A 23,754-nucleotide genomic window follows, 5' to 3' on the forward strand; every position below is an offset into this window, starting at 1 on the left:
CACACGTACCCTCCACACACTCTTGCACACCCTGTAGTCATACACAAATGTAGCAGCCACCCGCCCGCTTGCTTTGTCTCGCACACAATCAAGCAGACCCACACTTACAAAAATACCCCTTAGCTCTCGTATGGCCCTTCTCATCAGTAAATCTCAAAGTGCTTTACCAAGGCAGTCAGTATGATCCCCATTTTACAGAGGGGGAAACTGAGGCATGGAGCAGGGAGGTCATTTGGCCAAGTGAACACAGCAGGTGAGGGGCAGAGTGGGGAATAGAACACATGTGCACACACTCCCTCCCCTTCCCCCCCATACACACATGCCCCATCTCTCTCTCTGTCTCTCAACCCCCGCCTCTATTTCGTTCCTACCTGAGCTCCTGCTCACACTTGCACTCGGTTAAACTGTTCACTCTTTATTATTAATATACATTTATGAAAAAATTCTCACAGTTACAAAAGTTCACGTTTTTATAAAATCTCCGTAGAAAGATTTTCATCTTTCCCCCTCCCCGAACACAGACACTCAGCATGGCACAGGACAGCTACTGCGAGAGGGGTGACTAGAAGGAAGAGAGAGCCCCAGCTAAGCAGAGCACACCCAGTCCAGCTCAAGCACCATATGGGACGTGGCTTTTGTCAAAGGCCTTGTTTCTCTAGCTCCGCCCACAGCTTCCCCGTTGTCTGCTGCAAGACTGGGATATCCCAGTTCTGAGGATTTGCTCTGCTGATCCCTCATACGCATCACAAGCAGAGGCCCAGTGAAGGTCTGGTGAAACTAAAGAAAGGGCTAGTACAGTGCAATGGCTTGTATAGCTACACTGGCACAGCTCCCTTGTGGAGACGTGACACATACTAGCAAAAAGAATTGTGCCGACATAGGAACGCCACCTCCCTGAATGTCATAAGCTAAACTGGCAAATGCTCTCTCTTGCTCGTACGGGCTGAGTCTATACAGGAGTGGGATGGGGGGATTTGAAGGTGTAATTATGTCAGTGAGGGTCCTAGCCAACACCGCTGTGTTGCCAAAAGTTTGTAGTGTAGACTTGGCTCGGGGTTCCCTCTGGACAGAAAAATGATCAAAAAATTTTTGGAGGGGGAATTCATTTTCATTCCATGGGTTTCAATTTTTTTGGCAACATTTTTAATATAAAATCTTTTGTTTTTCCTTTCTTTTTACTCTCCCTCCACCCCCTGTTTTCCCTCCTTTTCTTTGCTTTCTTCCCCACTGAAGAAAGGTGGGAGGGAAAATAAAATAAAAATTCAACTCTTGGGTTTTTTGAGAACGATGCAAAATTTTGAAATCAAATACATTTTTGTAGAGAATGTTTGGTTCTAAAAACGTTTTTGATTTTGATTTCTTTCCTAGTCTTAAAAAAAAAAAAAAAAAAAAAACTTCTTTTGCCACTGAAAAAGAGGAGGAAGAAGGAAGCAAAAAGGATAAAAGAAGGAAAAACTTTTTAAAAATGTTTATTATTAGATTTCTTTGAAAATAATAGAAAATTTTGAAAAAAAATATGAAATTTGTAGAGCAATTTAGGGGTTTGAAATTTTTCATTTCTTCAGTATGTGGGTTTTTAAGGTTTTTTTTTCTCTCTCCCTCTCCCTTTTTTGATTTTTGCCACTGAAAAATTGGGTGAAAAGAGGGAGAAAAAAGAAAACACCTGAAATCAAAATGGTCTTGTTTTCAGGTTGAATGACAATAATAAGAAATTAACAGATTAAAAATAATGAAAATATTTCTTTTCGCAACAAAGGCCATTTTTTGAATGCAAAAGGTTTGTTTAAAAATAAGACAACCAGGTTTGTCCCCAAGGTCTGCCAGCAATTCCCTCAGTGGTGAGGGTCTTGACACTCTAGTACTGTCATGTGGCAAAAACATCAGACTCCCTTTGACACTGGGCATTGGGGCCTAGGCCCTTTCAGAATTCAAGAGGTGTGAAAAAAAATATCCCTTGTGTTCTGGCTCATCTGATTCTGCATTTGGACTGGAGGAGCCAGGGAGTGACAGCAGTAGGCATGCAAGGGGCTGGATCTGCTCCTTCCCTCAGCCAGGGGCTGATTCTCTGAGCTTGGCACGCGTTAAACTACACACACACACACACAAAATGTACATGCAATGAACACACAGGAAAAAATGAAGCTCAAGGTACAGGTCTACTCTGGAAAGTGTCTCTGTGCAAATTGCCGTATGGGTGGGGAGGGCAGGTCTGTGTTTATCATTTCAAAGCGAGGCTGTGTCACATGCTCAGTTTATAAGCTCTTTGACTGCCAGCTCCGCAAGCCCAGCCTCTCTAAGATCTAAGAGTCAAGCTGGGATGTTTTCATTTTCTTTGCCCTCGCTCCAGAGTTCATCCACTGGCTCCCTCAATCTCTTCTTGGATCAATGGGTGCTCTCCAGGATTCTCTGCTCCACGTTCCCCCTCTGGATCTCTTTCATTGTCCATTTCAGCCTCCTCTCATCCTTGCACCTTTCATCTGTCCTGCATTACTTGTTGGCTTCTGTTTCTTTGGAACCCATTCCCCCTTCTTCTGGAACGTTGCTAGTTCTGCGAGGAGGTCCTACCCTTCCCTCAGAAGCCACATGGGACTGGCTTCTTCATGTGTCCGGGAAGTGGGGAAGATCCTGTGGACCATATGACTCAATGACTTCTGAGCCATTCCCACTGCCATCAAGGGTTTTACTAAATATGGGTTCAGTTCCCTCCTCTGCCAGTCAGATATTGGGCAAATCACTTAAACTTCTGGAGCCTTAGCTTCCCACCCATAGCACTTCTAGCCTCACGGGAATGTTGTGAAGTACGTTAAAGATTGTGAGGTTCTCAGGTACTACAGTAACAGGGGGCAGATAAGTATCTAAACATAGAGCCATATAAGCAATGCCTGTTCACTTTGGGGCTTTGTCCCCCTCTGGTGGTGACTAGGCTAATTAGAGATTGATGGGGCTGCTATAAATGGGGTGGCTAAGCAAGTTGGAAGGAGATGATCCAGAGTTCCCTGGTTTCACCCCCACTACCGACCACCCACCCAGGCATGTCCAAAAGTAAGTTACTGCATTACCAAAGTAAGTTGTTAATTCCTTTGTGGAGCGGAATCCATCGTGCACTGACTTTGCACAGCCCAAGTTTATTGTAGCAACTAAAGTTGGCTGATTTGATGCACCTAGGGGACAGATCTACTGAGTCAGAAGGTGTCATTCTTACATTGTCATTTTCCAGAGTAGAAGTGCATTTTTTTAAAGATGTATAGGAAATCCATTAAGGGGGCTTAAGGCTAGGGGAGGGCAAATGATTCTGATGAGGAAACTGCTACATTACCTGTGTGCTCTTTCCAGTTCTTGACAGCTAGATGACCGGAACCTTTGTGGACCCGGGTTTATGTGCGAATGACAATGGAATGTAAATCTAACCTGTGATTAAAGGCTTCTCATTTCTTAGCCCTGTTTGGATCAGTTGCACCGAGTTCTGCCATCCATGTAAAAACCAACTCCTTAAAGGGATCTGTCCCACACGGACAGATTTTTGCCTCCTTACTTTCCGGTGGTGGCAAGACCAAAGGACATAATCTGGAAATTGGCATTTGGCATTGGGTTTGGTCCTAGTTCTATGCAAAAATAAAAAATATACAAGTGTCAAAATACATTGGCTATACATCAGAGCACACAGAGTTCTCTAAGACATGGTTATAGGCTGAAAAGGTTGCTCTTTCATTGGCTATAGTGTCCTTTATTTGCATTGTCCTTCCGAAAGAAAAGTTACATCCAACTTCGCCAGTGGCAGCTGATGTTGGGTGAAGCTAGTCCCAAAAATGAGCCATTGTCCCCAAATGCTCTTGGTCGCGTCAATCCAGTTCTTAGATAAGTTACTGGGGGGTGACTGCGGGTGCTGGGGTTAGCATGGCAGGAGCTGGGCATCGTGGGTTCTCCCCCTGCCTATGCCCATGTGGCCTTCGGAAAGTCATGCCAATCACTCAGTACCTCAGTTTCCACCGCTGTAATGCGAGGCGAATAACCACTTACCCACTGCGGAGGGATGGGTTGGGGAGCTAATGCCAGATGCTCCAGGCATGTGGAGACAGACGGACTAAGCGGAGCAGTTGCTAGGGCAGAGCAGATGGTCCCTCGCTTTCTTTTTAAAAGCATGTTTGTTTTTCAATCTGTGATTTTAATGTCCACAATGGGGAGAAATAGAGCACTCCAGCTAGAGCTACTTGGGTAGCACCAGTATGGAGTAGCCCCTCGCACTGTCATAGCACTTTATAACCTGACCGGCAGCACCACCTGCTGTTCCAGCCCTGAGACTGCACCATAATCTTCCTCTGGGGCATAGCTTTCTAGTCGAGTCCTAGGCCCTGCTCATGTCCCTCAGTGTTAGCCTGCAGCCCCCCTGCTATCCCAAGTTCTCCTCCCCCTGCTCTGCCAATACCCCTGAATCCCAACTGCACCCTGCCTGCTATTCCAGTGCTCTGGGCTTCCCCCACAGCTCTGCTAATCCCCTTCTATCCTGACCTATAGTCCCCCTGCTATTCCACTCCTGGGCTTCCCGTTCACACACTGCTCTGGTGATGCCCATCAGGCCTGACCTGCAGCCCTCTGCTGTCCCAGTGCTGGTCTCCCCCCAACCCTCAGCTTTGCTGATACCTTTCATCCACAGCTCTGTTAACGTGCCTCAATCCCAACCCACGGCCCCCTGCTGTCCCAGCCTTGGGGTCCCCCACCAGTTCTGCTGACATCCTTCAGTCCTAACCCGCCCTGTTACTCCATCTCATACTTCCCCCTCAGGTTTGCCAGTACACCTCACCCCTGCCCTGACCCTTAGTCTTGAGTGACTGACCAAGTTCAAACTCTAGAGTCCCCTTGACCTATTGACTTCTCAACTCAACTCTGCATCTAGAGAACCATGCACAGGCAGATCTCCCTCAACACCAATGGCCATCTAGCCAAGGACCAATTAGAAAACAGCAGACCTTTGCTCTGACATCTCCTCCAACCAAACAATGGTACGTCTCAGTGATGGGGCCATTCCTCAGAGTTAAACCTGCCTTTCTGGCCCTCAGAGATGCCACGTCACAGGCCTCGTATTAGTGCTACAACTCTGGATACCACAGTGTCCCTGGCCACAGTCCCTACAGCCACAAACAGAACTGATGGGCTGTAGCTGTCCAACCCTAGAGAGCTACGACTGTTGCAAATCCACTTGACGTTTGCCATATATATTCCCTTCCCCCGCCCAACTCCTCGTTTTAGGCTGCTAGTGAGATGTGGTGCAAGAGCTGGCACAGAAGGGGGTGCATGTGCGGAGGTGGATTTTGCGTATGAGTGTGCAGAACATGGTGAAGAGGAGAACTGGCGACTGACATGGGTTGTGGCAGCCCATCCATGTTGCGAGTGGCGTTGGGCCTTGGCTCGTTGGCTGTCTCCAATGCCGCCGGCAGTGTGAAGAGGCTAGTACATAGTACAAGGCACGGCTAGATCTCCTTGCCTCACAGGCCTTGCCCCGCTGGGCACAGCAGCTGGGGGATCAGAAGGGACTGGGATCAGAGATGAGTTAGTATCCCCAGCCGGCTGCAGCTGCGGATAGAGGATGGAGCAGCTTGTGACAGCACCAGGCATGAATCGTGGTGGAGCACAGCCAGCCAGCCCCAGCTCTCAACGGCATCTCCCCAGCCGTTGGGGGAAGGGCACTGTGGCCAGGAGCATGCACCTATATCTCCTCATCCTCGCTGGCCTTGCTCCAGCGGTGACAGCAGTTGGCAGTGATGCCCAGCAGGAAATTGGTGGCCACGGAGGCAATAGAGACCACGAAGCCCACGAAGGCAATGAAGAGATAATCGTCCAACGTCAAGGTCAAGTGGCAGGCCTTAAAACTCTCCTCTGTCAGTGAGAACAAGGGAGCTCCCTCCACCTCGGGTGGGGCACGGCACTCGGCCAGCTGGGAATCTGCAATGAGAAACAAGTAGATGAGAGAAAGGAGAACGTCCTATACACAGGAAGTATCCCTTTACCCCACACAGGTAACATTGGCTCTAGCAGGTCCAATATCCATCTGTTCCCAGCTCTGATGCAAACTCATTGTGTGGCCTTGGGGAAGTCACTTAGCCTCTCTGTGTCTCAGTTTCACCGTTTGTAAAAGGAGGCTAATAACAGTCACCTACTTCTGTAAAGGGCTTTGAGATCTTTGAATGAAAGGCACAAAGTATAATCCTTGTTAGTAGCTTTCTCTGCTGCCTGGAGTTTCTGGATGGTAATGATGACCCTATTTCAGTGTTGTCCTCTGGGGTAGTCAGAGGTTGCTGTGGTGACGTTCATAACATAGTCATGATGCAGCACAACTGCATCACAATGCCAGTCATAACCCTCCATCATGATGTCACAGCATGTCACCAGTAACCACGGCTGTGACACTGTGTTGCAGTGTAACGTCACCATGGGGCAGCATTGAAAGCTGAGATCTTGCCAAACCCCCATGTGACGTGAGGTCATGGAACAAAACCCAGCTCAACATCACCATGATGCAACTCAAGGGTGATCACGTCAGGACACGGCACCCTCATAATGTCACTCTCCAATGCGTCCATTCAATTTTGGTGCTTCCAGGTTTTGGGTGCTCAACTTGAGATACATGGGGCCTGGTTTTCCACCCCCATCTCTGCTTGAATTCCATGAGAACTGCAGCGTCCATTGCCTCGGAAAATCAGGGACACAAACTGGGCATCCAAAATTGAAGATGCTCCAAATTATTGGGTGTTTTGGGATAATTTTGGCCCTGGTGCCATGATACTAGGCAGACGGGTGCAAAACTGATGGGGGTAGATAAATTCACTAGAACTACAATGTCACAACACTATGTCCCCTTTGCACAATGCATTCCCATCACCAGCCTCCAAATGGCATAATGGACTAGATGACCTGAGGTCCCTTCAAACCCTGATAGTCTATGATTCCATGAGACAAGGTCACCAGATAATGATGTTTTATCAGACTGAAGTGTGTTGTTATCCTGAAGTCCTCCACGTGGGGAAATCTTATCCAATGTAGGATCGGAGAGAGCCCTATACGGCAATCGCTGCTGTTATTCACTCAAAGGGCTCACTGGAGAATGCAATGAGGATCAGCAATGCTAGGGGACCCTCAGACCTGAGAGAGGGTGTTTAGATGGAGTCAGGGTGTACTGCAGCTGCAGGAACTCCAGGAAAACTATCCCCTCCCACCACAGCTCCTACAGTCGGCAGCTTGTGTGATCAGCAACAAGGGCAGGAACTAATTAATAGCACAAGAATCAAAAGAGGGCAGGAGGACAGGTAGGACATGCAGATTTATGGGGTCCCATTGCTGACTGTGGATCTGCTGTTGCAAAGACAGAGATAGACAAAGCCACACCTTACAAGACCAGTGGGTTCAAGCAGAGTCCATTCCCACCCAGTTGGGTGCATCTCTCTCCTGCCCTGCAGCAACCACTCTTCTATGTCTAATCCCCCTACCCTATGTCCTCCCGTACCCGTTCAGCAATTGCAGTCCATGTCTCCTGACACACACACAGCTCTGCCAACGTCTCTCAATCTAGTCCTGCAGCCTGCCCTGCTATTCCATGCCTGGGCTCCCCCCACAGCTATCCCAATGCTCTTCAGTCCCAATCCACATCCCGGCCTACTATTCCAGCATTGGGCCTCCCCCCTGTCCCCCACACAAAGCTCTGTTCACGCCCCTCAGTCCCAACTTACAGCCTCCTTCCTTCTCAGCCCCGGGTTCTCTCCAGTGGCGTAGCCAGCTTCTAAGAGGAGGGGGAGCAAATAAAAAAAGGCGCCCCCCCCTTGCCTCCTCCTCTGGCCACGCCCCCTTGGCTCCTCCTCCGGCCGCCCTGCCCCTCCCCCCCATGGCTCCTTCGGCCCTGCCGTGCCACCCCCGTGGGGGCCCCCCCCTCACTCCTCCGGCCACGCTGTGGGCTGCCAGGCTGCGCCCCCCCTCGCTCCTCTGGCTGCCAGGCCGCGCGCCCCCCGCTCCTCTGGCCGTGCCCGCCCCGCTCCTCCGGCTGCTTTGGGAAAGGCGGGGGAAGCGGCTGCTTCCCCTGCACCCCGCTAGCTACGCTACTGGTTCTCTCCACGCACAGCTCTGCCAACGTGCCTCGATCCTGACCTGCAGCCTCCCCTCTGCTATTCTAGGAGGGCCCATCCAGTTTCACTTGAAATGGATTCTGGGGTTGCACCTCCAGGGAGTGCCTCCTGGAGTGGCCTCTAATTGCAGTCCACTAGAGCAGAACACCAGGACTGGATTCTGTGCCCCCTGTAGAGGACTCTGAACAGGTTCCTCTCTGGATCTGGGCCTGCTGCCTTGGACCCTCTGGCTGGCATTGGGAGGAGACAGAGGACTTTCCCTTCACACAAGGTCCCATCCTGTGCCACATACCTGAGGTGCAGTGCTGGATACGATTCCTCAGCCACTTCAGGAGCGGCTCCATGGTGCAGCCACACACCCAGGGGTTGCCCCCGATCTGTAGGGTCACCAGCCCCGGGAGACCCTCCAGGGCTTCCAGGCTGAGGAAGGACAGCCCCCCATGGCTGAGGTCCAGGTCACGTAGCTGGGCTAGCCCCCGGAAAGCCTGGGGGTGCACCTTTCGCAGACACGGGTTGTGGCTCAGGTCGATCCTCACCAGACTGTTGGCTTCTTGGAACATATTAGCAGCCACGTGGCTGAAGTTGTTGTAGCTCAGGTCCAGGTGGACCAGCCGCTTGGCAGTCAGGAAGAGCCCGGCGGGCAGCTCCACCAGGGAGTTATTCCTTAGGTCCAACACCCTCAGCTCACCATAGCAGGTGAGGTAGCCCGTCGGGATGGTGGTGATGCGGTTATGTGCCAGGCTCAGGTTCCTGGTGTCTAGGGGCAGGTCGGGGGGCACTGAGAAGAGCCGCTGCCCGCTGCAATCCACAACATGGCTGCGGCAGGTGCAGAGGACGGGGCAGCTGGCGCTGGCCTCAGAGAAAGCCATTGCCATGGCAATCAGGAAAGGGGTCAGGAGCATGGCAGAGGAGTGGCGGGACATGGGCCCCTCTCCCCACAGCCAAGTGCAGCCTGTGCCCATTTTAGTTGGTCACGAGCAACATGTCGCATGGAGGCAGAACAAGGAATAAGTGAGAGTCACTCATGCACGAATGTGGCTACATGCTGGGTGCAGGGGAAGGCCGGACCTTAGCGCCATTGTCTATCACATGCCAGGGCCACTGTCACTAGCACACCATGCACCGTGAAGGGTGGGCCAGGAACGACAGGGTCCCGACTCCTCGGACAACCCTTTAGTAGCCCATTCGTCACCCTTTAAAGGGTGTGAAGTGGAAAGCAAAGAGAAACGTAGCTGTATCCATCAGTCTGCACCTTCTGGTGATCCTTCAAGTGATCAAAAATGGGAGGAAAGCAACTAAAATCAGGGATTTTTTTCTTCCAGTGCATCAGCACCCTTGGGACAATGGTTTGAGCCCATGAAAAAAACGTTCTCATTCCCTTTCACGCATTTGTCTGCTGGGAATGAATTCCCGTCTCGCTGAAGCTGAGATGGAGCCAAGCCAAGGAATTTAACCCCACTGAAACCAAAGGTATATTTTAGTTGCAAAGCAAATCCAGCTCCGATTCAGCAGGAGCCACAGGGCCTTTTCCTGGAGTCATTTAGGTCTCTAGTGCCCGAGCAGAGGAACGGCATTTGAAATCCAGATAATAGGTTCTTCGCATGGATGGTCAAAATCCTGGAGCCCTCAACATCAGCCCAATGATATAGACTCCTTGGGTGGCTTGTGCCTGAGACAATCAGGAGACACTAAGGCTGAAAATGAGCCCTTTCTGAGGCTGTGATTTCTGCAGTCTGGGAGAGGCCAGTGGGGCTAGGATGGGGGGGGGGGGGGGTTCCAGGAGGAAAGGGAGGCGGCTGGAGTCCTGGGGTATCAGCAGCTGGTTTATCTTTCACTCCCAGTCTCCCTCCCAACAGGCAGCAACAGGGCTCCAGCTGGATGACCTGCCAAGGAAACAGAGGAATCAAAGACTCAGCAACAAGGTTATCAACCAGCTAGTGTGTTCGTACACTCATAGGTTCCAAGGCCAGATCACCATTGTGATCATCTAGTCTGACCTCCTGTCTAGGGTGACCAGACAGCAACTGTGAAAAAACGGGACAGGGGGTGGGGTGTAATAGGCGCCTATATAAGAAAAAGTCCCAAAAAACGGGACTGTCCCTTTAAAAATGGGACATCTGGTCACCCTACTCCTGTCTAGCGAAGGCCAGAGAATGGCCGCCAAATCATTCCTAGCGTAGAGCGTTCAGAGAAACAGCCCATCTTAACTGAAAAATTGTCAGTGATGGAGAATCCACCACGACCCTTGGTACATTGTTCCAATGGTTAATTACTCTCCCTATTAGAAATGTGCACCTTATTCCCAGGCTGAATTTGTCTCACTTCAACTTCCAGCCGTGGGAGGAGACGAGGGAACGGCAGGGAATCACCTCACAGTCTCTCTAACTCATTGTTCAGCTCCACTGCCTGTCTGCATCGCTCCCTGTCCTTTCACCCTATTCACTCTGCTTCAGTCCCGCTCTCTTCTATCATACCCCACTCGGCTCTGTCAGTGCTGTTCAGTTCTGACCTGCTTCTCCAGCCTCGGGTCCCCCCCACAGCCATAGCTCTGCCGTTGCCTCTCCTCTGCTCTGAGCTCCCCTCCTGAGCCTTGCTCTGTTGATGACCCTCAATCCTGCCCTGCCCTGGGCTCGCTTCACACACATGCAGCTCTGCTGAAGCCCCACGAACCTAGGCACGGATTAAGAGGTAAAGGCCTAGTCAGCTAAAGAAATGGGGCTCCAACCTCACTGACCTTGGATAAAAGACCCTCAAGTTGCATGACTTGCCAAGGGCAAAGCAAGAGCCTAATACCGAGATGAAGCGTCTGTCAACCTTTCTGATCCTTCAGTCCTGCCCGGCAGCTCTGGCTGTCCCTGGACCCCACACCACCCTGCCAATGCTCCTCCCTGCTCTGCATCATCCCCTACTCTGTCAATCCAAGGCCTCCACCCAGAGCTCTGCCAGTGCCTCTAGATCCTGCCCTGCAGGCTGCCTGCTGTCCCAACCCTGGACCTCCCTCAGGCTCTGCAAAAGCTCCTGATGCCTCCCAGCTAGCATCCCGTTTTCTTCCAGTCCTGGGCTGCTTTCCACCGCTGCTGAGGCCCATCAGTGACCTGAAGAACCCTCCGCTATTCCAGTCTCTTTCCCTTTTTGTCTCACTCGCCCTGTCTGGCCATATTTCTTTCTCTCCATCGCTCTTCCCAGGGACACGCCCTCCTGTGCTCCAGCTCACACCTTGCCTTCCCTTCTACCCCCCCACCCCACCCCAGCACAGCATCTCCACCAGCCCCACTCCATTTGGCCAGGAAAGCCGCTCACCAGTCCACCCTCCAGCGCTTTCTGCCCCCCACTTCTCAGGCAGGTGCACCTTCTCCCCTAGGGCCCCAGCACACCTACCGCCACACAGCCACTGCTCACCCTCCTGCACTGTCCACGCCCTGTCCTCAAGGCGCACAGACCCACAGGACAAACGCACACCCAGCCGGCCGCCGCCCTTTAGGACACACCCAGCCTGCACACTCACTCCCAGCCCCCTCTCCATCTCCTCTACCCCGCCCCCTGTACTCGGTCCAATTAGCACAAGCCAGATACTCACTCCGGCCCAAGGAGATCCGCAAAGCAGCTGCGATGCAGACAAGTATCTCCCCTCTTCCTGCGCGTCCCCATGTTCTTCAGCCCAGCAGGCATCCGTCTCCTCTCCTCGGTGGCTTCTGGCTCCTTAGGCAGCACCCCTGGCAGCTCCCCCTTGCCCTTCTCCCTGTCCGTCTGTGCGTCTGTCCGATCCTCTCTTCAGAGGAGTGGGTGTGAGACAAGTGGAGGGAATGGCAGTGTCTCTCCTTGAATTGCAGCAGCAGCTGCTGCTGAGTCTGTTAATTCATCCAGGTCTTTCCCCACCTCCTCCTCCTCCTCCTCCTCCTTTCTCTCTCAATCTTTTTTTTTTTTTTTCCCCCTCGAGGGCCAGGTACTGACGTGGCACTGTCTCTTAGCAACTGCCTCCACATCTCTGAGCAACAGGGGAGCTAGCTGCAGACCCCACTGAGCGGAGAGAGGAAAACGGAGGAAGCAAACGGCGGGGATCAATGCCACCCACGGGATCCTAAGGACACAGAGAGAGACAGACACACAAGTGGGGTGGGGGTGGGGGGGCGGTGACCTGCAGACAGGCTGGGGTGGGGGAGGCAGAGAGAAGAGTGAGCAGTGAGCCAAAGCGGATGCAAACAGGGATGTGGAGACAGAGGCCAATGGGGAAAAAAGGGAGAGATGGTGAAAAAATGAATACGAGAATGAATAAAGAAGGACCAGGAAGGAAGCGGTGAGGAAGAATAAGGTGCCTGCGAGGGGCCCTTCAAGGTCATAAAGCAGCTGAATGAGGAGAACGATGTGGTGGAACTGCCCCACCGGGCTCACAGCCACCGGGTGTACCATGTCCACATAATGGAGCTGTTCTGTGACAGGGAGAGGCTGGTACTGGCCATGTGTGGCCACTGGGAGACCGGAGCTGGCCCCTTGCTGGAATCAATACCCCTTTCTGACCAGCTAACCCCTGCCCCGAGATCAGAGAGACGCTGCATTCGTACCAACAACTGTTTTCCAACTGGCCTGGGCTCACTAAACAAGCTGTCCGCTGGGTGGAGATGGGAGCCAGCCTTCCCATCAGGTGTTCCCCATTCAGGGTAACTGGGAACACAGGCCAGGCCCTGGAGGGAGAGGTCAGAGACATGCTGGCTTTAGGGGTGATCCAGCCATCCACCAACCCTGGGGCCTCTCCCATGGTGCTGGCACCCAGGAAAGATGGGTCGATCCGATTCTGTGTGGCCTATTGGAAGCCCAGTGTCTGGTGCCTACCACATGCCTGGGCCTGACGAGATCCTAAACAAGTTGGGGGGGACTCGGTACCCCACGAACAGCGATCTCACCAAAGGCTACTGTCCGGAATAGACAGGCATAGAGAAGGAATGCCTGGCCCTGGGGTGGGCTCTTAAAAGGCTGCAGCCAGATCCATTTGGGCGACACTTCACTGTGTACACTGACCACTCGCCCTGCCATGGCTGCACCAGATGCAAGGGGCCAATGCCAAGCTCCTGAGGTGAAGTCTGCCTCACCAGGACTCTGACATGGAGCTGATCCACGTTAAGGGGAGTGCAAATGTTATCGCTGATGCTTTGTCCCGGAGAGCAGGGCCTGAACTTCCCCAGGTCACTGGCTAAAGTGACCCAGCTCAGTTCGGTCTCGAAGGGGGAGAGATGTGACCTAGTGGGGATTTCCCCTTGTTATGTTGTATGTAAGCCTATGTGAGTTTTACTGTTTCGCATGAATACTGTGTGTGCCTCAGTTTCCCTGTGTGCTGCACCAATGCCTCGGTGGTGACTTTGGCTGACACCCTCTGGGGCAGGTGTGGCTGCTCCAGCTGCCTGTATGGATGCTATGACCGGTGCCCTTCGTAATCTGAGACCCAGGAGGGGGACGCAACCAGGTGACGACCAGGTGACTTTTTGCTCTGGAAACGAGACAAAGACGAGGAGGAGCAACAGGGGTGTGGGAGGTCGTATCGTTGGTAGCTGGGCTTTCTGCTTGGGGAACTGGAAGAGGGGGAGTCCAGGGCGTCTGGCCTGGGATTCCCCAAGATGGACTTGAAAGTCACTGATTTCTGTGCTACCACGCTCTGTTCTACATGCTGGCTGAGAGTCACTGATGATTGCGGAGTTGGGGTGCAGGACCCTCTGGCTTCTCCAGGAGCCCCACCCAGGCAGACTCGCTGCAGGAAGGGCCCATGTGGAAGGGGATGCTGAATGCTCCTAGGTCAGATCCAGGAAGATTGAAGCTATGTAAGCTTCTTGGCCTGGCGACAGTATGCTCAGAGAGAGGAGACAAGCTCCCCCAGAGTCCTGGCTGGCTTCATATGGAGTAGTTCCAGAGCAACACCCCGGTGACTCCGTGACAGGGAGCACACAAGCTGGGCATGGGAAAGCCAGCCTGAACAGGGCTGTTATTCCAGCCCCTCCCTCCCAACCCATGCTGGTTTTCCCCTTGCAATCTTCCCCTCCCCCAATGGCCTATTGCAGCCTCCTGGGTCATCTGGGTTGGTTATTTCGCAGGCACACCCAGGCTGTTCTACCTTCCCTGTGTGAGTTTGGTGCCCTCCTGGGGTGTCTCATCCTCTGTTTTCCCACTGCTCGGTTGCCTGCATCCGGCTGCCAGGCAGATGGCCAAGTCCCCTGGAGACCGGGCGACTTTGTGTGTGGAGCTCTCCCTGTGGTAGGCATTAATTGGTGCTTATTTTCATTTCAGATCACACCAGGCTTTAAGGGAAGCTCCAGCGGGTGGGTGGCATAAAGGCAGATATTTTAGCTAAATCTTGTTAGTTAGGGATAAAACTCAGCACTGGCTGCTTCAAACACACTGCTCTCTGCTACTTTTATTACTGTCATTATTAGTATTTATTTGTGTATGCTCTGCCTACTCGGTGTTGCCCGCTCTTCCTCTCTTGGGGCGGCTACACCCGCTCGAGCTTGAGGAGGCTGCCCCCAAACCCCCCAAAACAAACAGGAATATTTGAGGAAAGCAGATGCTTTCTGCAACAAACATTTATTTAGTCAACAATCCAATTTTCCGTTTAAAAAAAATGGCAACCAACCCTGCTTGTGATTACTGGTAGGAAAGCAGCCTTGATGATGGCCATCTGCAGTGGGACATTCCAGAGTCATAGGAACAAGTCAGCCTAGAAGCCATCTCTGTTTGACAATAATGGGACGATGGGTCACCAAGTGGCAAGACAATTGCTAACAAACCTCGTGCTCAGAGCCTGTTCTCAAGCCCTGACACACATGGGCCTGGAAGCACCACCTGAGTGACAGCAATTGCTCCTCTGACTTTCATTGCATCTTGGCTTTCATTCAGTTGAGCAGGCTGGCTCTGCTGATCATGTTCCTTATTCTGTTGAGCAATGTCACTCTAGTGTAATGTGGCTCAGGCCATATCTAGGGTATAGAGCCTGGGCTTGTATAACTATGCCAGCACAGCCCCCTGCGTAGCCCTTATGTGCCTTTGGCTGGTGTAGTAATACCACCTCCCTGAACAGCATTAGCTATGTCAAGAAAGCACTCTTCTGTTGGCATAGCTGCATCTACTCTGGGGTTTTTATGTAGATAGGGATGTGATATTTTTCACACTCTGAGCCAATATAACTATGCTGGCATAACTTTCTAGTGTAGACCAGGGCTCAGTGTCTCCCATGTTCCTTACCCTACAGCTCAGTGGAAGGAGGTTACAGGCACAGGTCTCCAAATTCAGGATTTAGGAGCCAAAGATCAAGGAAGTCAGGTTAGAGAAAAGGCAGCACACTGAAAAGACGAATGCAACATGCATATAGATGTTAGGCTGGGCTGAGCATTTGAAAAGCCCACCATCAACTGCTCCTATTACCAGTATTGCTAAATCCAAACCTTCAAAACTCATGTCAGACCTCAAAAAATCATGAGATTTTTTAAAAAATGAAATAAAGTTGGGGTGATTTTATTTGCCTTCTGTTTTTTTAACTTTTAGGCTGCACTTCGGGTACTTGTTTAAACTTTTCTCTGCTAGAAACATTCACTCCCCCATCCCTCCTTTTAAAAATGGAAGCTCAGATTCACACACATTCCCAAGGCCTGAGCAGCTGAGGCTCCAGGAAATGCACCAAATACTGTGTGAGTTGGCAGTACTGTGACTTCCAGGTAGCTGATAATAGTGTCAGCCATGGCATGATCTGTAATGAAGGTGGATGAGATTCTGAGCCTCACGCTGCAGGATTCAAGGTTCAGGGCCTTCAACCTAGCTCTCCTACATCACAGGGAAGTGCCCTAATCACCAGGCTATAGAGCCAGTGTTTCTCTCTTCGGGTACGTCTACACTGCATGCTCCTTATGGTGGTATATAGTATACATACTCTACATGCCCCCAGCATGGGTATAAATAGCAGTGGAGATGCTGAAGCATTGCTTAGATGAGTAAAGACATGCCTTTAATTTCTCCTGTTGGAGCTGTTCTACTTTGTATCAATAATTAAATATTCATTGGGCCAAGGAAAGAGTTAGAGCACTTATTTTGTGGGTATGAGAGCCAGATTCAAATCCCTAATTTGGAGCTGGGATTTGGGCCTGGGTCTCCCACCCTTTGGGTGAATGCCACAACCATCAGGTTATTGTGGGCAGGTCCATCTTGTGTTTTTTCACAAAAAATGTGGGTCCTGTACCTATTGGGGTTCAGGAAGTGGGCGGGCGTAAGCCCACCCACTGCTAAAGGGTCCCTCCCCAGCTTAAGGGGAGGATCCATAGGGCCTGAAACTCAAATGATTACAGGGGACAACTAATGTAAAAACAGGGACAGGAGTGCGGTCAAAGGATCAAAAGAAGGGAATCTGACGGGGACACCGAGCAGAGAACCCCGGATAGCGCTCACTGCTCCTCAAAGGTGTCAAGGGAGCCAGTGGACGCCGCCCAGAAGAACTCTGCCCGGATACGTGAACGGACAGAGGATCGGAAACAGGCCCCACAGTCACAGGAACCTCCATCGGCCAACCTCCTCTCCCTGGTTTTATAGATGGCCTGTTTAGCCAGGGCCAAGAGGAAGTTAACCAGGAGGTCCCGCGACTTTGTGGGGCCATGGATAGGGAGTGCATAAACGAGAAGGTGAGGGGAAAAGTGTAACCAAAAACGCAACATAATATTGGTGAGTAGCCGGTGTAGGGGCTGCAACCTGGCACACTCTAAGTAAACGTGAGCCAGGGTCTCCCTCACGCCGCAGAAAGGACAGGTGTCAGGGATAGGGGTAAACCGCGCCAAGTACACGCCCGTGCTCACGGCCCCATGAAGGAGCCGCCAGCTGATATCCTCGGTGGGCCTCGGGATCAGGGTGGAGTAGAGGCTGGCCCACCTGGGCTTCTCACCCTCAACAGGTGGTAGGAGGTCCCGCCCTTTCGTATCAGGGCGGAGAGAGGCCGTCACGGTGACTAGATGGTGATCTGAAAAGGGGGCCGGCCGCACGTCCGAGGAGTGGGCCCGTGAAAGATGGAAGCGTGACAAGTAAATGTGGTCCAACTGGGAGTGGCACGACTGATGGGCTTCCACCCGGACATAGGTGAACGTGGAGACATCGTCCGGGTGGTGGTCGCGCCAGACGTCCACCAGGGAGTGACGGTCCACAATCTCCTGGAGGACGTCCGCGGCGGCCGGGCACTGCTCGGTCCCCGAGCGGTCCCGCTCCTCGAGGGTAGCGTTGAAGTCCCCGCCCAGGACCAGGCACTCACAAGGATCCAAGGAGCCGAGGAAGGCGGACGCCTGCTGATAAAAAGGCAGCCGCTCCGGGCCCGATGTCGGGGCATAGACGTTGACAAGATTGACCACAAGCCCCTCCGGAGGCGCAGCAGGCGGCCCGGCACAACCTCGGCAACCCCCAGCACCTCGGGCTGTAGGTCGGGGGAGAACAGGGTAGCCACTCCAGCCGTACGAACTGTGAGATGGCTAAAATAGACCCTGTCCCCCCACTCCAGCCGCCAGCTGTCTTCGGCGGCCGAATCCGTGTGGGTCTCCTGCAGGAAAACCACAGAGTACACCCCCTCCTGAAGGAAGGAGAGCACCTGGCACCTGCGGAGACCCACCCTACAGCCCCGGGTGTTCAATGTAGCAAAGGTGATAGGTGGCATGAGGAGGGCTGGGGGGGATCCTCGCTGGCAGGGACGCTCATGGCCCCCATTGGGCCACGCAGCAAACCGTGACCCACCCCGAAGGTGAGCAAGGAGTCACGGAAGCTGCGGACCCGCTGGTAAGCCGCAGCACCCTGCTTCCCGGTCCTTTTACCCTCCCCCGTGAGGGCCCTCGCGGCCCGGAGGATCTGGTGGAAATCCCCCCATCGCTGGAGAGCGAGCGGCACCTTATTGCGGGAGCCACGGACATCTTCTAAAAACTCCCGCAGCTCTTCTCACAGCGTATGGGGGGGTGGGGTCACTGGCTTCTCATCATCCCCCGTTGGGGCCCCTGGCACGGCCCCGTGGCCCACCGAGACGGGCAGGCAAGAGGCGGACCCTCGACGTGGCGCCCGATGGACCGGCGCCAAACAGTCCGCCTCAGACCCCGGCTCAATGGGGGGCGGAGGCGGAGGGAGGATAGCAGCCCCTAGTGGGTCGGGACTGGGGAACACAAAGGCCGCTCCCTGGGGGTCATCCTCTGGGAAAGAGAAGGAGACATCCCCAGAGGCGGCAATAGCATCATGGGAGGTGGAGGGGATAGGAAGCGGGTCAGGAGTAAGGGCAGGGCCAGGGGCAGGAGTAGGGTCGGGAAGAGGGACAGAGGTGGGATCCTGGGCCCCAGGAGCTGGACTGCTGGAAGGTAGCTCCTCTTGGTCGGGCTCAGGGGTCTGAGGGTTAGGGAGGGGGTCCCCAGTGATGCCGGGCTCGGGCTCTATGGCAGATGGAACAGCCATGGCAACAGGAGGTGAACAATCTTCAACGGGGCCCCCATCCGGGAAGGAACTCTGTTGCCCCCTACCAACGAGGGATACCCCTGGTAACTTGGGTCCCGGCCGCGAGGCACCGGCCGTCGCCTCAACAGGCTCGGCGGCCGTCAACAGGGTGGCACCCACAGCCGGGCAGGTCAAAGAGTCCAGGGGTTCCTCTGAGGTAGGAGCAGGAGAAGCAGGTAGGGGAACAGAAGACGGAGAAGGGGGGGCTGGGGTGAGGTCGGTCAGATCGAGGCCCGCTGGCAGAGGGTCTTCCTCCCCCTGGGAGACCGGGATCAGACCCAGGGCCTCGATCTCCTCATAGATAGAAGGGAGCTCACCTCCCACCATCCCGGGGTCTTCTCCGCTAGCACCCGAGGCGACACTTTCCTCAGGCATCGCAGGAGGTAAAGGTGGCAAGGGGGCAGGAGGGGCTTCAACGGGGACCTCCACAAGGAGGGACCGCGGAGGACCGATGGTGGGATCCTCCGGTGCTGCCACACCTTCCCCAGCCGGCAACAGTTGATGTAATGTACCCGCGGGCAAGGCGGAAGGCTCGGCAGCAGTGCCCCCCTTCCTAGTTTTTCGGGGGGCCTCCGCACCAGATGGCAGGAGCGGAGCTTGAGCCTTTCGCTTGCCCCGCTTTCCCTGTGCTAGGGTCCAGCCCTCCATGGCATTGTCTGTGGGCTGGGTGACAGGGATTGGGTCGGGGGAAAGAGATGATGGCTTGAGGACCCGAGAAGGTAACAATGGGGCAGCAGGAGGGGGGGCGGATTCCCCCTGGGGAGGGCCCTCTCCCGCGCCCAGCAACACCCCCACTGCACCCTCCTCTACAGGCCCTGCCACAGTGCACGTAGCAGAGGCGGGGCTCTCCGCTCATCTGGGCATGGTGGGGGAGGTACCCCTTGGGCCCGAGCGGGAGCAGTGGTGGTCCGAGAAGGAGGAGGGGTGGCTCCGGGTATCGGGCAACCAGGGGCGCCAGCAATGGTGGGGCTGGCACTCTGCCGGGGCTCGGGGGTCCCGGATGCTCCTCCGTGCCGGGCCAAGGGGCAGTCCCTCCGGACGTGCCCTATCTCCCGGCAGAGGTAGCACCGCCCCCCCCCCCGTAGAATAGTGCACCCGGTAATGGGCCCCCTGATAGGGGACCAAGAAAGACCCCTCGAGCGCCTCTCCGCCACGCGCCGCTGGCAGCAGTTGGAGCTGCACATGCCGGCGGAACGAGAGGACATGGCGGAGGGCGGGGTCTTTGCAGCCCAGCGAGAGAGGGCTGACAATGGAAATTGGTTTCCCCAGGGTAGAAAGGGCGGGCAGCAAGGCGACATTGGGGAGGAAAGGAGGAACGGAGGTGAGGACCACACGGACACCCAGGTCCTCTAGCGGCTCCAGTGGGACGAACACGCCCCCCACCACCAGGCCCTTCTCCACCACCTCTTGGGCGGCGGCCTCCGAGGCAAGGAAGAAGACAACGTTGCCATACATTTTGGAGGCCGCCACGATGGCCGTGGGCCCCACCACCCTCGCCAACGCCCGCTCGTAGGTCTCCACGTGCGGTGAGGCGGGCACCTGGAGGCAACGGATGCCATGCCTCCTAGTCAAGGTGGGGAAGGGGCCCAGGCCGCTACAGATGAAACAGAGGTGGTGGATGGATGAGATGGCGTACCGGCAGGTGGGGGGGCTGCTGCCACCTGGGCATACGCCCTGGGGGCCGTGGGAGGGGCACCCGCAGAGCTGGTGGAGGGAGCAGCGGGAAGGGACGCCGCGTCTGGTGGTGGGGCTGTGGCAGTGGGGGCAGCCCCTGCCATGGAGGGCCCAGTCCTCCTAGCGGGGCTCTTTCCCTTTTTCTTGCCCTGGCCTTTCCTGCTGGCTGGGGCGGCTCCCCCAGAATCGGAGGGAGCGAGGGACATGGCAGCAGCGGAGGTCACCCCATCGCCCGCTGCTGCCAATACCGCAGCGGGGGTGGTGTCAGGTTGTTTGGCAGCGGAGGTTGAGGAAGAGGCCAAGGGGCAGGTAGGGGTGGCGGGGCCTACTCGGGGGGGCTCGCCTGCCGTGTTCCCCTCCATAATGAGCAGGGAGGGAAGGGAAAAACACACTGGAGAAAAAGGGGGGGCGGCTAAAGGGAAAGCAGGTCAACCACTCCTCCCCGCTACGCTGCAGACGGGAGGAGGGCGCCGAAACGGGAGGAGATGGAGGGTTGTATCAAGGGCTTGGGGGGGGGGGGGGGGAACAGTCACCAACATTGGCTCCTCTAGCTGCACTAGGGGAGGGAAGGTCACAAGAACATCAGGTGGTGCAGTGATTAACCAAAATGTGATGGGGTGCACAAGCGCATGGGAGGGGGCATGGGCACACGAGGGGGCGGGTCAATCAGGGGAAGGGGGGGCGCAAAGGAAAGGGAGCAACGAGGCTGGGAATGGGGCAGGGGAACCAAGGGGCTAACCGCAGGGCTGGGGTGGGACAACCGAACTAAACTGCAGAGGGAAAAGGGCGGGGCAGGCAAACAAACTGAAGCTGGGGAGGGGCAAAAGGCTACAGAGGGCAAAGGGGGTAGGCGGCAAAGGGCAAAGCTGGGAGGCCTGTCGTGAAGGGGAAGGGGTCAGTCCAGGGGGGTAGGTGCGCTTGCGTAAAGTCAACGTGCGGCTGCCTGCCGCTGCAGGCCCAAACGATGTCAACAGGGCACGGCAGGCCAGGAGAGCAGCAGAGTCCCAGAGGCAGGAGCGGAGGCAGATGGTAAATGGGCTGTGGGGGTGGTGGTGGGAGTTTGGGGGGGGGAGACACAGATGGACCAGGGGGCAGGCTCCACGCCACACCCTCTGTGTCCCCACTAACACAGTCTAGACCCCCACCACTAGAGCACAGTTCGAAAATTACTCAGTCCTGAATGGCCCCCTCCACAGTGGTCTCCAGAATGTGCGTTCCCCCAACAGCCGATGGTCTACGTAGTCCTCGTCCTCCAGGCTCCAGCAGCTCCCCAGGACACACGCAGCAGCGGCAGCAGCAGCAGCTCCAGCAACCCCAGCAGCCAGGCAGGAAGGACCCCAACAGGTGATGGTGAGGTCCTGGCTTCTCCCTCCAGAGATGGTGGTGGGGGGGACGGGGACCTGGCCGGCAAGGCCCCTCGCTCAGCAGCAGTGGCAGCAGCAGTAGTCCAGGGAGGGAACACTCTAGCCAGCAGCAGCCCAGTAAAGGAAAGGAGAAGGGAGAGCTCCAGCCAGCAGGACCGTTGGAGAGGAGAAGGGAGAGCTCCAGCCAGCAGGGTAGCCAGAGAACACTGATCACTCCCTGTAGCAGAATGAGCACCCACTCCAGCCCAGAAGGGGTTGGAAAAGCCCTGCAGAGGGCTAGGACTGGGAAAGGGAGTAAAATACCCAGCTGATTGGGGGAACTGGCTGAAGCTGGGGCCACACCCCAAACTAAGCAACTGGGCCTTATAAGAAGGCCAGGGAAGCCAGAGGAGGTAGTCTCACTCTGACTGGAGAGGGAGACAGGTCTAGCTGTTGGGAAACTCACCCAGGGGACCTAGAGGGAGGTAGAGCTGGGAAGCCCTAGGCCAGCAACTCCCCAGGCTACAGGGCCTAATTCTAGGCCTTCTAGGTATTAGGCTGACAGAGGGGTAGCCGGAGGGTGGGTAAAGGCAGCCAGTCCAAACCCCTTGTTGCCTGTGATGATCGGCTGATAGACTGCAGACTGCCCCAGGACACGGGGGCTAAACAGAGACTGGCAGTAGCTATGACTGAGGTGATGTGGGGATAGGGAGTGGGGGTTCCCTTGGGGTGGGGAAACCCAGTAAGACTATGGGGTACTGCAGGAGGCAGAACCCTGAGATAAGGGCACCGGGGTCCTGGGAGGAACATGGGAGGCCAACGGCAAGCAGATCATCGGCCTGCAGAGGGCGCTCCTGGGTTGAAGCACTAATTCCCAAGGACAACCAGCAGGAGGCGCCACAGAGGTGAGTCTGCGCTGTGCTACAGGTCCGTTTTGCATGGGAACAAAATCAAGTTCCAAAACCTTGAAATTGTTTGTGAAATGGAATTCCTTGTTTTCCATCCAGCTTTCATGGCCAGATATCCCATGATCACCTACAGTGGCCTACCATGTACAGTGAGTATCAGGTCTGGCAGAACAGGAACTAGTGGCACTATATGCACAAGGCCATCCTCTGAGCAGAAGATGAGTTACCCAACATAACCCTCTGGGGCCTGTCAGTGCCAAAAAGAAGGGTGACTAAATCCCACTGTCCACAGCCAGCTCAACAGTGTTGTCAGAGACAGCTGATTGAGAGCCAGAATGGACACTTGGTCTCTGTCTCTCACCAACAGGATATCATTAAACAAGGAGATCAGGACTATTTCAGTACCATGGCCAGATCTGAAATCACAGTTCCAGGGGTCCAAGGACTCCAGTTCTGTTTCGCCACAACAAATAATCTTGCCACTTCCCCTGCCCCCCACCCCCCAAAAAAGAGCAAAAATAACAAAAGCTTAGAGGCAGAACTTCCTGGTGCGGGACTTCTTTGGCACATGTGGAGCCAACCCTCCTCTTGCAGGAGCTCCCGATATAGATCTTGCTTTGGGATGGATGGGGGTGGGGAAGGGCAGAGGAGGGGCTTGGTTGAAGAGCTGTAGCCAGAGTGGGAGGTTCCTAAACCCTAGTTGTTCTCCAGCTGCTGCAAAACCCATAGTGACTATGGCAACAAGATACAATTTAGGGCGAACTGGAAGCCCCAGGATAAAGGAGACACAATGTGAAGTCACTATGGTAGATTCTACACTGGAATAGGGATGGATTGAAGCTGGGGAGCTCACTGTTGAGGGCATTATGGAGCTGGACGGGAACAGATTTCCCATTCCATGAGAATTTTTGACATTATGAAAAAATGTTCCTGTCCTGAGTCAGGACAAAAAGTTGAAATCTCAAAAATTTTCTGGAACCAAAAATCCTTCCCCCACCCCTGAAGGTTCAAATTGGGCCAAATCAAAATGGTTTTTCTGAAAGCGTTCCTTTTGATTTAGATCCTATTTTCTTTTACTTTTTTTTACTATCAATTCACTTAAATTTCAAAACAAAAAGAATTTGGCCCCCAAAATGTATAGTTTGAAAATGTCAAAATAGGCGGTTTCACCAATTTCTAAACTTTCTTTTTTCAAACTGTATTGAAAACTGGGAAATTCATCAAAACGGAACCCTTCCCCCAAAT

The 23,754-nt window shown here is 54.3% G+C and overlaps 1 protein-coding gene across 2 annotated transcripts; it reads right to left on the bottom strand.

The window, feature by feature from the left end:
• Positions 1-402: 402 nt before the first annotated feature.
• On the bottom strand, positions 403-12,011 carry LRRC55 (leucine rich repeat containing 55). Of its 2 annotated transcripts, none has more exons than XM_005294942.5 (3): positions 11,686-12,011; positions 8,401-9,991; positions 403-5,937 (listed from the first exon to the last, which is right to left on the bottom strand). In XM_005294942.5, exons 2-3 carry the CDS (start codon positions 9,068-9,070, stop codon positions 5,702-5,704), a joined length of 906 nt encoding a protein of 301 aa, XP_005294999.2. In that variant the 5' UTR covers positions 9,071-9,991; positions 11,686-12,011; the 3' UTR covers positions 403-5,701. The 2 variants fall into 2 exon arrangements, with proteins under 2 accessions (XP_005294999.2, XP_023964058.2); XM_024108290.3 differs by lacking the exon at positions 11,686-12,011 and adding an exon at positions 11,487-11,578.
• Between the last annotated feature and the right edge of the window lie 11,743 nt (positions 12,012-23,754).

The sequence above is a fragment of the Chrysemys picta genome, chromosome 4 (genome assembly GCF_011386835.1).
Source record: "Chrysemys picta bellii isolate R12L10 chromosome 4, ASM1138683v2, whole genome shotgun sequence".
Lineage (NCBI taxonomy): Eukaryota > Metazoa > Chordata > Testudines > Emydidae > Chrysemys > Chrysemys picta.